This window comes from Atta colombica, unplaced genomic scaffold (assembly GCF_001594045.1).
Source record: "Atta colombica isolate Treedump-2 unplaced genomic scaffold, Acol1.0 scaffold9, whole genome shotgun sequence".
NCBI lineage: Eukaryota > Metazoa > Arthropoda > Insecta > Hymenoptera > Formicidae > Atta > Atta colombica.
This window is the reverse complement of record NW_017259583.1, coordinates 2,058,833-2,073,110: the sequence shown is the minus strand read 5'-3', so window position 1 is coordinate 2,073,110 and position 14,278 is coordinate 2,058,833. Positions and strand designations below refer to the sequence as shown.

Genomic DNA, 14,278 nt, shown 5'->3' with positions numbered 1-14,278 from the left:
ATATATATATACGTATATAAAATTGTGTAATTTATTATACATTAATGATATTACAAACCTATCGCCTTTTCTTTTTGGACTTTCTCTGTTTCGACACCAACTATAGCAATTAAAGCATCTGCAGCATCATTCTTTTGCTGTAATTCTACTTCTTGTACAGCCAACTTCTTTTTTAATTTGTCTACTTGTACTGCTGTTGATCTCAACTTGTCCAAGCCATTTTCCAATCTAGCCACTCTAGCACGTAGTTCAGAAGTTTTTGTTTTTAACAACCTAGTATATAAACTTATTTGCTCCAGAAAAGACTTTGGAGTCGTGTAATTGTAACGACGTTCGCTGCTCAGATAATGACGGCTAGCTATATTTACACTGGTATGTGCATGAGCCATAAATTTGGCAGCAGATTCTCTGTTAGAAAGAATGCGTCTCTTATTTTTTTAGCTGAATGTACCTGTAGCTATCTTTATTCAAGTTCCAATATTATTTTATAATATTGAATATACCTGTAAGTTTCTGGCAGTTCCTCCAATTCCTGCAAAAATCTTTTCGACACAGACATTAATGCTTCCTGAGGCCACTCATGAAACCAGTTTATCATTGTACAGTTTATAATTGCCGGAAATTTTCTGGATCTGACTCGCAATGTCGAACCGACGGGAGAAAAACATAATACTACTCTGAGTTGTCGACGAACGCGATCAATAAAGAATTTCCAGCAATTTTCGCGTGTGTCCAACATACCGGCGCCTTTCACCTCATTACGAACCCCTATTAAATTTTAATAAGATATGCCAAATGCTAATATCTACCTTCATGTTAAGCTTAACGATTTTAGCAAATAATAAAATAATAAAAAATAGTAATACTAATAAAAAGATTGGAAAGATATTATGATACAAATTTTGTTATAAAAATGATACAAACTTATTGTTGCCATGCAAATAATATATATAAATATTATTTTATTTATTTATATTTTAATTTAAAATTATTTTTATATTTATATTTAAAATTATTTTTCAAACCTGCTATTATACTTTCCATCTCGTCCTCGGCGAATAAATCAGGAACCTCTCCAGACGCGAGCATGTCATTGATAAGTACTAGGAATTGCTCGTTTGGAACTTGCGCGTCTGTCATCAGAAACATGATGCCCAAATTTTTCAAGCCAGCTTTTGAATACAAAGCGGCGAGTTCCAACTTGAGATCAGTTACGCCGTAACCTTTCTTCAGCTGAATTTGGAAAACTTCTAATGAACTTATAAAAGCTGCTAATCGTGAAAGACTCTGTTTACCGGAGCCACCCACACCCACTAAGAGCGCACTACCTCTGGGTGATTCTAGGATCCTATTTACGCGACATACGTGCATCATAGCATCTTCGAAAAGTACTAAATTCATGGCCGCTACTAAATCATTATAGCTGACCATTGCCTCTGACAACAAACGATGTAAAGTTGCCCAGTCCTTGATCTGCATGTATTTCGGCTCTCCAACGCCTCCTAAACATTATGCAATCTTTTTAGTAATTTCCGAAAAGATATACATTTTTATACTTCTTAAAACAAAATGTTGATGCTAATTGTTATAAATTTTAAAGAATTAATTAATTCACTATTAGTAATTTTGTAAAAATATTTTAACAGAGAATAAAAACAGAATCAGAAAATACGGACCTGCAAAATGGCAATAGATGTTGGGCTTTTCCAGGATCGCACCTTCGTCGACCTCCTCCACATTCTTTTTCAGGATATCGAGTTGTAGTTTCAAAAAACTTTCAATGTCTTTTTCGTCTGTTAGCTTATCTCCGTAGACGCGTTGAGTTTCGTGCATCCAGAGTCTGATTAAATCCACTGAGGATTGTAAGCACTCGTTGCCGCTGAACAATAAACCTTGAAAGCAATTGGAAAGTTCACGGAGATTGAAGATGTAATGGAACTTCACGGCTGTCGGTAAAAACATTTGAGCACAACGATGATGTAGTTGAATGCTTGCTTGCACGATGTTGGGACATAACTCGATGACGCTTATAGGAAACCTGATTATTATTAATTAATATTAACAATAATTGAATTTTTGATTACTAGAACTTGGTGAGTGATTTAATTATTAGTACAAATTATTAGTACAAATGTGTAAAGAATTTTATTATTTTAATATTAACCTGTGTTCTACATTTGCGAAGTGCTGCGACAAAATGGAGGAGTATATTGTTGTTAAAGAATCCACATTTGGAAAACTGACAGCAAATACAGCAAAATGTCTTTGCAATCTCGGATTAATGGTAAATGAGCCGGCGGTCGGATTCATGCAGCTGATGTACTGGCAATTGTGGATGTCCTTTAGGCTTAATTTGGTTCGATCGTACCAATGACCATAATCTAAATGTTGTCTAATTAATGTGTGAGGCTGGACCGTACCATATGCGTCCACTTCTGGCATGTTCATATCATCGATAAAATATACTAAGGTCTTATTTCCTGGCGGACCATAATTTCTACCCGCTTTCTTCTCTAGTGATTTCTCTAAGATTTTTTGCAGCATTTCAGACGAGGTATAGAAATTGAACGGTACGTTAGAGACCGCGTAATTTTCAGAAAGCTGAAGAAGTTTCTCAGCAATCAGAACCGTTTTACCGCAACCAGCCGTGCCGACTAACATTATCGGGTGTTTCTCCGGCATCAACAAGTCGAGAAAGTATTTTATTCTGATAGATTCTGACGTGTAAACTAGAATCGCTTGCAATGGTATCTCTGGATCCAATTCAAATTTTGATAGACGTTCTGTCCAAGGAAGAAAATTCTTCGTCTCGTTATCAATGTAATAATCAAAAACCGTTCCTTGTGACGGAAATTTTATTTGCTTGAATTCATTGGTCCACCATTTAGTAAACTCTACTCGGTAATCCACAGTTTGATCCTGAAACATCGAGGAGCCGAAAGCCCAGATGGCGGCGAACACGAAATAAAGTTCGTAATGATCCTTGTGGAAGTCGCCGGTTGTCAATTCTGGTTTTAAGAGACAATGGAGAAGATGGCATAGCATCTCGACGTGTGCCATGTCGGCTATGGGTGTTATCTTCTTAAATCTCGTTCGTAAAGTTTCGAGACAAGTAGGGATATATTTATCAAAGAGCATGACGAGATTCGATTTCTCGTTCGGCAAAGATCGTTTCTCGACCCAGCTGGTTACATATGGATTCCATCCTAAATCTTGCGGATTTATATATAGGATACCGGCACGAGAGACCGTGGCGGGTGTGGCAGTTCTTAGATTCGAGATTTCAAAAAGTAATCTCATGGCTGGCGTAAGGGCAATTCGTTCGTTGCTAGCCAACGTCAGAACCTTGTTGTCATCCATAACGGTATTCAACGACTCAATCCACATCGGATCGATATCGCCATCCAAGACAATCCACTTTGGATTTTCGCCGCCTAGGTTGGCCTGTTCTCTCATTATTACCGAGAAAAGACCGTCCTTCCATTCTCGCGTCGCTGGATTGATGATACCGAAGAGTTCGTCATTGGTTACAGCTTTAGGATTAAGATCGTTATACACAGGCTTTCTCTTCATATTATGATAAGTTTTGAACAGTGTCTTCCAAACTTGAGTCTTTCCAGAACCAGTTATACCTACGATAAAGACGGAGTGTCTCACTTCTAACAACTCCTCAAGCTGTACAACCTTGAGAATAAAACCGTCTTCTGGTTGTAGACTTAGATCGGCGGCCGCTTGTTTCACCATCTTCTCGAACTCAATGTCTCTTTTTCTAGGAACGTCCAATGCTGGGAATAAATCGGCTATTAGTCCCATAAAAACCGGTAGATCATCCGACACCACTTTGGGAATATTGAAATCTCTCAGTGCTCTCATTAGTACTTGTTCTTCTGGTCTGCCGGGATCACCTCTTTTTAAGCTACCGGCGACCACTAAAACCGATTTTATTGCTCTCAAACCCCAGTCATAGTGATCCTGTTTAGATAGCAATTCTTTACATAACGTGTACAATGTAATGAACTTTCTTGCGAGTACTCTTGCGTCCTGAAATCCTTCCGCTACTAACATTATTTCGCATATCAATTCGAAATCGGGCACTACCATGGCGCAGGGACGGAAAAGCGCCTTCAGATTTTCCGGCAATTCCGTACGGCCGGCGTAACCCGGATTCATGGTGATGAATATGCCAACAGTCGGCTCGAGAGCTATTGTCTCGCCCATAAAGTTGAAGTGTTCCTTCTTATCTCTGATAGCGTCTTGAATCGATTTCACTTGCACGGCGACCACCGAGAGCACCTCAACAGTGATCCTGTTGAATTCATCGAAACAACCCCATGCGCCGGTCTGCGCCAGACCCTTGTATATGTTACCGCAGGATTTGTAGTCCATCTGCTCAGAACAATTGAACACATATACCATTATGCCAAGAGCTCTGCCGAGATCTTTCGTGGTCTCTGTCTTTCCAGTCCCAGCCGGTCCGGCTGGACCACCACCCATGATGAGATGCAGAGATTGCGTCAGAGTTATATAGCACCTGTCCGTTAGTGGCGTTATGACCAATCTGGAAGCAAACAAATGTATATTGCATTGGTAATCAAAAATAAATAAATATTAAGTGAAACATAAATGCATATTCTAACCTGGGAGTATTACCCAAGTATTCATGAGAATATTTGAACTGTGCGTCGCAAATATTTGCGAAGCAATCCTTTTCCTTCTCATCCCATCTGTGTCGCAATTGACTTTGCCATTGAAAAGCTTGCGCGCTCTCCACTTTCGATTGCACCAGCTTCGTCACAACGTCTCTAGAATGAACGTCGATTGTACAGATAGTCATGACCTTCTGTCTCTCCTGTTTGGTCAGTTCTCCTATCAGTAGTGTGATTAAAGTACTTAGTTGCGAAATTTGCTTTTTCAAATAGTCCTTCAGCGAGTTATCGTAACCTTCTTCGAGACGTGCGAAGGCTAGATTGACTTCGGTGCTCCACCAAATTTGTGTTCCGCAAAGAGATACTTGGGCCGGATAATCGAACAGCCATTGCTCTCGCGGCTTTTCCTCGTATGTTACAACCGCTTCACTGAAATAATGCCGAATGGACACGCGCATGGCTTTCTGAAGACGATTCAACCATCCTTCCACAGCTCCTTCACAAATCATCTCGTAATTTGCAAAGTCTACGTATTCGCTGTCCTTAGCAAACATGCCTGAAATATGATGAAAAATAACTAATATTTTAACGCGAAATATCATTCATGATTAATTATTTACCTAGGATGCGCTTTAACGAAGTATTCTTAGTGTCGAAGTTTAGCCGCGCCATAGAATCGAATAACTTCGTCAAGTGTTTCGCTACTATTTCTGGTTGGTTTCCATTCGAAAGTATGTCCAATAAATCGCTGGAAGAAACGAAGTAGAATCGCGGGAAAGCGAGACGCTTCGTTTCGAGATATTCTGCCAAAGCCTTCTCGCATAATACGAGCTCTTTTTGCAGAACATCCAAAGCGAACACAAGACCGTCCTTATTCGTCGCCTCGATGACGTTCGGTGTTTTCGCCATCTCTTCCGTCATTTCCTTAAATTCCTTGTCAATGCGATCAAATCGTTCAGCATCCACTGGCAATTGCCGTCGAATATCTTCAGATGACATAAATATACTCTCGAGATGCATCCACGTACGTTGAACTTCGAACCAGATCGTCGTCACCTGATCGGCGATACTCAGTTTCTTTTGCCACGACGATACTTCCTCCAAGAAGTGCGCGATAAATTTTGAGGTAATCAGATTTTGCAATTGTACCTACAATTTTAGGAAGGAAATTACTCTTAAATTAATAATCATAATACAATAATATTTCTGTTGTTGATTATGAGTTAATTGAAAATATTTAAAGTTGAAGGTATTAATTAAATATTTAAATATTTAAAGTTGAAGGTATTAATTAAATAACCTGGTTTTCCTCTAAGGTCTCAATCAATTCTTCACTAGCTCTTATTAAAGTAGCTCTCGTACGAGCATGAACTTCTCGCTCGAATTCCATTTTAGACCACGTAACATTCAACTCTTTCATATATTTCTCCATGGACATTTCCTTAACCGCTTTGTCCACTATATTTTTAACTTCCTCCTCACAATCGTGGAGATTTAATTCGAGCAGATCAGCTAAAGTCGTCGATTCGTCCATTACGAAACGAACCTACGTGTAAAAAAGTCGTCTGACGATGTAGCTATATACTCTCGATAAAAAGCAGATCGTGTGATTTACTTTAGAGCGATATAGGAAATTGCTAAATAATATAAAATATGGCAGTGATATTTTGTGTTCATTAGCAAATTTATTAAAGAATTGTACAGTGATTTATACAATGAATGAATAATGAAGAACTTACATAATAAAAGAATGATAGTGAATTATAAATATGATTATCTGAATTCTAATATTTAATGCTAAATATGGCTATTCTTACCATCATTTTATTATTAAACTGAATGCGAATTTCATATCAAAATCATTAGACACATTTAGCATTGAATAAGCTTGTAAGTATGAATCTTGCGAATAATCAAATTCTAAAATCTTAATATTATATTGATCAGCGTGTTCCATGCTATGATGTGCGTATAAAATATAAATGTTATAACATACATGTAAGTGTCGGATATGATATGTAATAGTGCGCACTTGCGAAGAACTATCATGCCGAGATTGATTTTATCAAAATTTACAATTTTATATTGAAAATATAATGAGAATGAGATTTTTAAAATAAATTCACGTGGTATGTACAGCATATGTACAGCGGACTTACGGTCATTTCTGGAGTCATGTTGCCCAATTTCTGTAACACCGATAGCGTATATATACAGCGGTGCAACTAAGTCTAGTATGATCTGATGTGATTACGCACACGCATTATTGTTATGTACAATTTCGCAGAATCATTTCAAATGTAATGATCGTAGCAAAATCTTAGAATATAAATGGATAGGGCGTTGAGTTTTGTATGAATTTATATCTTCTTTCAGCTAATTATAAGCTGGATATCAAATATATCTTCTAATTTATAAATTTATAAAGAAATGAATTAAATATCCGCTCTGCAATTTCCAGCGATACCTTAGTACTATTCATCAGCTGTCGCCAGTGTCTCTCCCGAATAGCTGGATTTTGCAATTCTCCTACGGCACGCAGCGACGTAAGCATATTCTTCACCGTCGCTTCCAACGATATGTAAGTGTCCCAAGGTCTCATTTCTTTATCCAATGCTACTAAATGAAATACATCCGATAAGATTAAAATTGTATTGTCCAAGCGAGGGAAATATTTTCTTATGATTTTGCAAATAATAATACACAGCTGCGTATATTTTGCACAACGTTAATTTCAGTTATGCAAAAGTGAAAAAGGGTGGGTGCGAGAAATAGTAATATTTTATAAAAATATATTCGCGCAATTTGAGGGAATCCTTGGAGTTCGTGGACAATTTCTTAGCTACTAACCACGTATCTCCTTCGCAAACTTCTTGCACTCGATATCCATATTCTCCACATCAATTTTTCTCCATGGCGTCGTCTTCCATCCCTCGATACTACTCTGCACTATATTTACATAATCCCAGAGTTGCTTAAGCATCTTCAGCTCCCTCCTGCACTGCCTCAGCTGTTTAAATTCGGGTACCGTCACTTCAAACAACGAGGCAGATTCTTGTATATCCTTCATTTGACGTTCCAGCATGAGGATCTCCTTGTGAGCTTCGTCTAATAGCTCATATGGATTCTTGCAGTCGTACTTAAAGAATGTGTATCGCCGAAATGCCTCTCGATACTGATTTATTGTAATATCAAATGCGGAAATCCGACCACGAATTCGTGATACTTCGCCTATTATTTTCATATCGTTATTGAATATAACGATTTGTACAAATGATATTATATTACAATAATATTATAGAATATCTAAACATAAAACTAAATTTTAAAAAATTTTGTTTTCATAAGAAATAAAGATTATTGCGCATTATTACTAATTTTAAAAGTAATTATTTTTATCCGTATAATATTCTCATAATTAAATAAAATATTAAATTGATTAATTCATAACATTATCAATTTAATAATATTGCTTCTCATTTTACAGACCTGCCTGTAATGGCGCAACTTGCTGCTTCACCATAAGAGCGAGTTTTTTCGTGTTTGCCCATTGCTCCGGCAACTCTTGCAACAGCACGTTTACTTCTTCGGGTATATCTTGATCGTAGAACTTGAGCAACTCAATGGTTTCCTCTAAGGGATGGAACATCTCATCCGTAGTTGGTTGACGTTCTTTCACCTGCAGTAGGAAGCCCATTATGCTAACTAAAGCCGCATAATCACCTGGTTGTACTTGTTGTAACAATCCTTCGTCCGCTAATCTAGAAATCGAGTACAATATTTATAAAAGTAAAGTCATATTACCAATTAAAAAATATACATGTAGACTTTTTATATGAGTTAAGAAACAATACTCTAAATGAGTATTTTATTAAAAGCGATATTTTACTTGAAATTTTGAAATATTTAAATTACACTATCACATGTCATATATACATTTTGTACGAGAGTACCTTATAAACGCTCCCAGATTAGAAAGACTGCTTGTTACACGATCGACTAAATGTTTTTTGAACATGCTCGACCATTTGCACACCGTATTCAATACTGACTGTCTGAAGGGTCTTAGATCTACCCTGAACCAGCCACAAAATACTTTGGATAGATTCATTTCCTCGATCTCGACATAGAGACTCTCGTAAAGATCAATTTGTTCGCGAAATTGCTCCATTTTCGGCGGTGACTTTGTCGGACCTTTAGGGTCCTGAGCTGCTACCATGTCCATTTCTTCCACCGACAGTTGCCGACTATATTCGAGAAATTGTTGCATTACAACATCTCTATCATCCAGCCATAAATAAGCATAACCTAATGAAACATTGGTTGCACTGAGATTTAAATATAATAATATTTTACAATTTATATTTTAGAATTAAAAAATCTCTCTGTCTCTCTCTCTCTCTCTCTCTCTCTCTCTCTCTCTCTCAGAATCCACATTGTTGCACAGAATAATCCACATTTTTAATTTTAATGTAACTTTCTTTTGCTAGTTATATTATTTAATTATTTACATGTTTAAAAATGATTTTTTGACATTTATATTATTAGATGAGATTTTTTATAAATTATTCGAAAAAATACTGAAAATTGACTTAATTTATGATTGATAATGAACTTAATTTAAATTGGAATTATTTTGTAACTAGATACTTGTAATCATACCTTCAAAATTACTACAAAAGTCAGTAGCTTCCTCTACGGCAGTAGCTACACTTGTCAATATCTCATCTTTCATTCCCTTCATGTCTATATCGGACGCTAATTCTTCAGCGTATCCTTCAGAATCATTTTTTAATCGCGGTACCAAGGCAGCCATACCGTTAATATCATTTAATAAACCAAGGATCAGCTGGTCAAGTCCGTCTGGATCATCGGGTTCCAGTGATGGCATGTAATACAAATCTGGTTCCCTAAGCTCTAATTTTGCTTCAAGTAATGGCTCGCATTGACCGATTGGCTCCATGCTTTCTGCTAAATAACCTAAACGTAATGATTATAAAAAGAGAAATATTTTTAGATTTTATTAAATTTTCATTACCATATATTTATTGTGTAAATTAAAAATTAATTAAAGAAAAAAATGTTAATTAAACTTTTCATGCCATTAAATGTGACTTTTTTTTTATTTTAAGATGGATATAGACCTAAAGAACATCCAACTGCTTTTCGAAGAGACTCAATCACAATGTCATCGATATACTTTACGTATTCTTGCCAAGCTTCCTGTTCGATCTCATTAATTTGGAAAAGCATCTTATTTTCCTCCAATATTGAGTGTATCTGCTCAGCTGCTTTCATAATCTCCGCGTAACGTTTCGATACTTTCTCCGAACGATCTTCTAAGGCCAGTAATGTCTCCTTGCGACGGTCTTTCCGTTCTATGAGGGGCGTTTTTATCCAAGGTTCCAAAATGTTTCTGATCTTCCCCACGTTCGATTGAGCGGACTTCATGCGCTTCCACAGCCCTTCTACGAGATCGCCCAACTCCGTTATATATTCCAAAAGACCGTCTGATCTCCACCATAGCTCATCTTCTCCACGGGATATTAGGGAATCGATTCGCGCTATTTCTAACTCGATTAGGTCAAACTCAACTCGCTTGGTTGTTTTACGTATGTTGTTATATGAATCAACTATGCTGCTTAGCATTGTGCGAAATTTTCTGAACGTCTCCGCGCTCTCAGATACCTGATGGTATAAAATAAAAATAATTAAACACACGTGGTGAAACTTTCATAACATAAAAACTTAATCTAATTTTCTAAACGTGAAGTCATAATTTTGCTCGTTTTAATTAAAACATTTAAATCAATGTACCTTAATTGCTTCTTCGGGAATATCAGACCGCGACATTTGTTTCAAATAACTCACTTCTTTCAATACTGAGAGAAGATCGGGATCAAAATTCAATAGCAAATTACCATCAGTGTCTCTACAAAGCAAATAACGTTTGAGACCAACATCGACAGTTTGCGGTACGGTTTGTGCCCACTCAGTGAAAAGATCATTCTCCTTATCGGCGAATATTTTCATCAATCTTTTGTAACGTGACATTATATTATTACCTTCATCGCTGTGAACGATTCTGCAAATGAAAGAAACTATGAATGTATTAACAGAGATCATTGAGGAGAGATAATTAAATATATTATTTATCTTTCTTTTCAAATTTTATAGCTTTCTTCATAAAAACACTTACATACAAAACACTTTTTTATCTAGAAAAGGAACTCTATCTTTAAAGAAGAACTTTGATCGTAATACGTACGGATGCGGCATAGCTTTGAATGATTGTACAGGTAAGTCTATACGTTGCTGCAGCATGTTAATGAACGTTAAAGCAGCGGCCAAAGGAGGTAGATTAATCAAAGCATCCTTGCTACCACGATTGAACAAAACTTCCACCACCGAAAGTTCCATGTTTAAAAGTTCGAGAATTCTAATATATCTATTACTGAATTGCTTTCGTATAACGGGACGTTCCAGTACCGATCCAGCAATATTTATCAACTGATAAATAAAAACAAGTATCTTTTACGAATAATTGACAAAATACATTGTATTAAAAACAAAAATGAAATACAAACCTTGAAAACACTTTCAAGATTGCCACAGTCGTCGAAAGCCTGGCATAGAATCGCTGATAGTTTACTATCGAGATCGGTGATAGATTTAGCGAACTTAGTGCAATCGATGACGAAAGATTCGTCATCTGGCTCGAGAACGTCGCTTGCCCTCACGGTGAACGAAACGAAAAGCTGCTGAAATTCTTTGAACACACTTATGATCCTTGCACTTAAAGACCGTCCGAGAATGCCGCCTATTTCAATCTTTTCCAACTTGGAAAATTCGAGAACAGTATCAAAGAGCCACTCAATATCCGTCAGCCGTTTCAAGAAAGCATCGAGACGAGTGAAGACGGCGGTCGAATTAAATGTCCAAGGTGGAGCTTCCGGTTTTAAACCAGGCATGTGCTTTCTCAATTCGAACTGTCTTTTGAATTCTTCCAATACTCCTGATTGAAAATATTTTTGATATTTCAGAAATCCGGAAGAATAAATCGGATTGTACGATATATTATATATCAAAATTATTATTTTTAGGATATTATACAAGGCAAGAATATTATACAAAGCACAACTTTTATATAATATAAAATAAATATAATATAAATTTAAATAATATAAAAAACAATGTCAAAATATTATATTGATAATATTTAAAATGATATATACTATTATTCTAATAAAACGTAGCATTTACTATATTAATAGATTAATAATTATTCAAGTTTCGACTGCGATGTAAAGTAAGACATTCTAATTAATAATTATACAATAATAAAAAATGATAATTCTATAGCACATGTTAATTTTCTAGGAAAGCATTAATAAAAGGTTTAATAGCTTAATTTAACAGATGACTACTACCTTTCGATATTTTAACTCGCTGGAGAGCTTCGTCGACGTCGCTCTGAAATATTGATGTCGGGTCGAGAAACCGACGTGCCTCCTGTATCAATAAATTGCATATCTGCCGAAGCATGATGATGAGTTTGCTAGAGCTTTGATAACTCTTGCACTTTGCCCACGCTAATCCGAGCGAATGTATCAGAGTTGCCATCAGCGGCTTAGCTTCGGCAAAGTCAATCTCTTCTACGGTCTTGAAGCATTTCGCCAGAGGCATTAGATACAACGATATATCCTTCGCTTCGGCCAATGAGGAAACAACATTGTCAAACAACGTACGAAAACAAGGAAAATACGCACTATCAGTTTTCTCAAGAATTGTCGCCATTTTTTTCACACGATCCTCTTGCAATTGATCGTAGATGTATCTGCAAAAAATACGCGCGATAATAAATATTCTTATGTGATATACTGTAAAATGAAAATGTTTATTTGATTGTCTTATAAAAGTGCCGTATGAAAAATACATCATCTATATTATTTGATACCTTAAATTTGCCAATCTGGTAGACCAATATTCTAGCTCAACATTGGGTGTCGGATTTTGTCCATTATCAAACGCGATGCTGGATTCATGAGTGACCACATCATTCACTAAATAAGCCCATTTTATCACCACACCTTCTATAGCACTTTTTAGATATAAATCAACCGCTTGCGGTCCTTCTACAGAAACCAATCTTTCGACTTCTGTCACCTTTTCGAGACCAGCTGGCATCGGTAATACCGTTCGTCCATTTACTTGACCTTTCACCTATCCATTCAAATATAAAATATTTTCTACTATTTTTATTTTATTTGAAAAAAAAATTAAAAAGATTTTCCACTATTTTTATTTTATTTGAAAAAAAAATTAAAAAGATTTAACTATTGATTGCTTATTACCTGATACAATGTGCCACGAAGAGCATGCACATGTTTACATATATCATGAATCGCTATTTCCGGTAAATCTTTATGATTTTCCGGCTTGGTGAGAAGAGGAGCGACGATATTATCCACTAACGTAGCCAATTGATCGACAATCCGATGGGATAGATCTCCCACGATTAACATGGCCGAACATGCTTCCTTGTCTTTCGGTAGTGGCGCTTGTGTTACTTTGACTGCGTAAACTCCTGTAACAATAACATAAATTTTCTTTATTTTCTTAATATAAATGCTTATTATATATTTACACCAAATAAATCGGTATTGAAATGGAATAGAAAATTCTTAGTACAATATTTAACCCGAGAGTAAGCATATTTCGAAACTAACGTTTGAGTATAGGCGCGTCCTGGTTATTTTGACCGAAATATATTTTCGCACATATATGTGTTATAACTAGAGAATACATATATGATTATAATATTACTATAATACTACTAAGTAATAATTAGTAAGAAAATGAGACTACAAACATTAATTACACTAACGTAAGTAAGTTTACATACTATTGCGTACCGGGACGGACGTGTTCCATTTCGATTTGGGTACCTAATTTCATACCTAATTTTTGTCAAGTTGTTGAACTTTTTCATAATTGTTTCCTTTTTTTTTTTTATTTATTACCTGCATTTTCGAACTAGTTTATTTGCCAGATTGCCGGGTTGACTGCGAGAGTCAATAAAAGAAGAAAAAAAAGACTAATATAACGCTACGGTCTTTTAGATCAACTGTTACAAACATGTCCAATTTTAGATATAAGCGTGTTTACGTCATCTATTTTGGCATACTATACGAAAACATTAACAAACATTTACGTAAAGGTAAAAATATAATATAGTGCCAATAAATTGAAAGATATAAATAGAAAATAGAAGTACGGCAAAATGATCATAACGCGACCACTCCCGAGTAACTGTTAAAATATAATTTCTAATTATTATAAATTTTGATATAATATTTTTATATATAATTATTTTTATTCATAAAAAACTTACCCTTTGTTCTCTGACACGGTATGGGAAAACTGGAAGACGCTACTAATTGCGCATTTGGTGTTAAAACGACAAAAAGAGCGATTGGTAATGGCTTGTCCAAAAAATCCAACACCACATTCCGATATTCTTCTGTCAGTAATAATCTTCCCCATTTTTCTGGCTTTAATTTCAAACTCTTCTGCACGAAACCGCCGATATATTCAAGTCGGAAGTCAGCTGGTGCTTCCGGAGTAGTCAT

At 36.0% G+C, this 14,278-nt stretch overlaps 1 protein-coding gene across 2 annotated transcripts in view; it reads right to left on the bottom strand.

Moving 5' to 3' along the window:
* Nucleotides 1-14,278, bottom strand: part of LOC108693304 (dynein beta chain, ciliary) — a 20,712-nt gene extending 6,434 nt beyond the window's left edge. The window contains exons 1-21 of one of the 2 annotated variants that reach the window (XM_018202182.1): nt 14,041-14,278; nt 13,001-13,233; nt 12,604-12,869; nt 12,074-12,483; nt 11,234-11,661; nt 10,915-11,156; nt 10,464-10,731; nt 9,791-10,334; nt 9,309-9,626; nt 8,600-8,954; nt 8,136-8,407; nt 7,497-7,877; nt 7,114-7,262; nt 5,947-6,192; nt 5,267-5,795; nt 4,638-5,202; nt 2,165-4,558; nt 1,677-2,038; nt 1,026-1,502; nt 504-768; nt 58-408 (exon numbers count right to left, since the gene is read on the bottom strand). In XM_018202182.1, coding sequence (XP_018057671.1) covers nt 58-408; nt 504-768; nt 1,026-1,502; nt 1,677-2,038; nt 2,165-4,558; nt 4,638-5,202; nt 5,267-5,795; nt 5,947-6,192; nt 7,114-7,262; nt 7,497-7,877; nt 8,136-8,407; nt 8,600-8,954; nt 9,309-9,626; nt 9,791-10,334; nt 10,464-10,731; nt 10,915-11,156; nt 11,234-11,661; nt 12,074-12,483; nt 12,604-12,869; nt 13,001-13,233; nt 14,041-14,278 — 9,293 coding nt within the window. Of the gene's footprint in view, nt 1-57; nt 409-503; nt 769-1,025; nt 1,503-1,676; nt 2,039-2,164; nt 4,559-4,637; nt 5,203-5,266; nt 5,796-5,946; nt 6,193-7,113; nt 7,266-7,496; nt 7,878-8,135; nt 8,408-8,599; nt 8,955-9,308; nt 9,627-9,790; nt 10,335-10,463; nt 10,732-10,914; nt 11,157-11,233; nt 11,662-12,073; nt 12,484-12,603; nt 12,870-13,000; nt 13,234-14,040 lie in introns of both variants that reach the window. The other variant, XM_018202183.1, reaches the window with a different exon arrangement.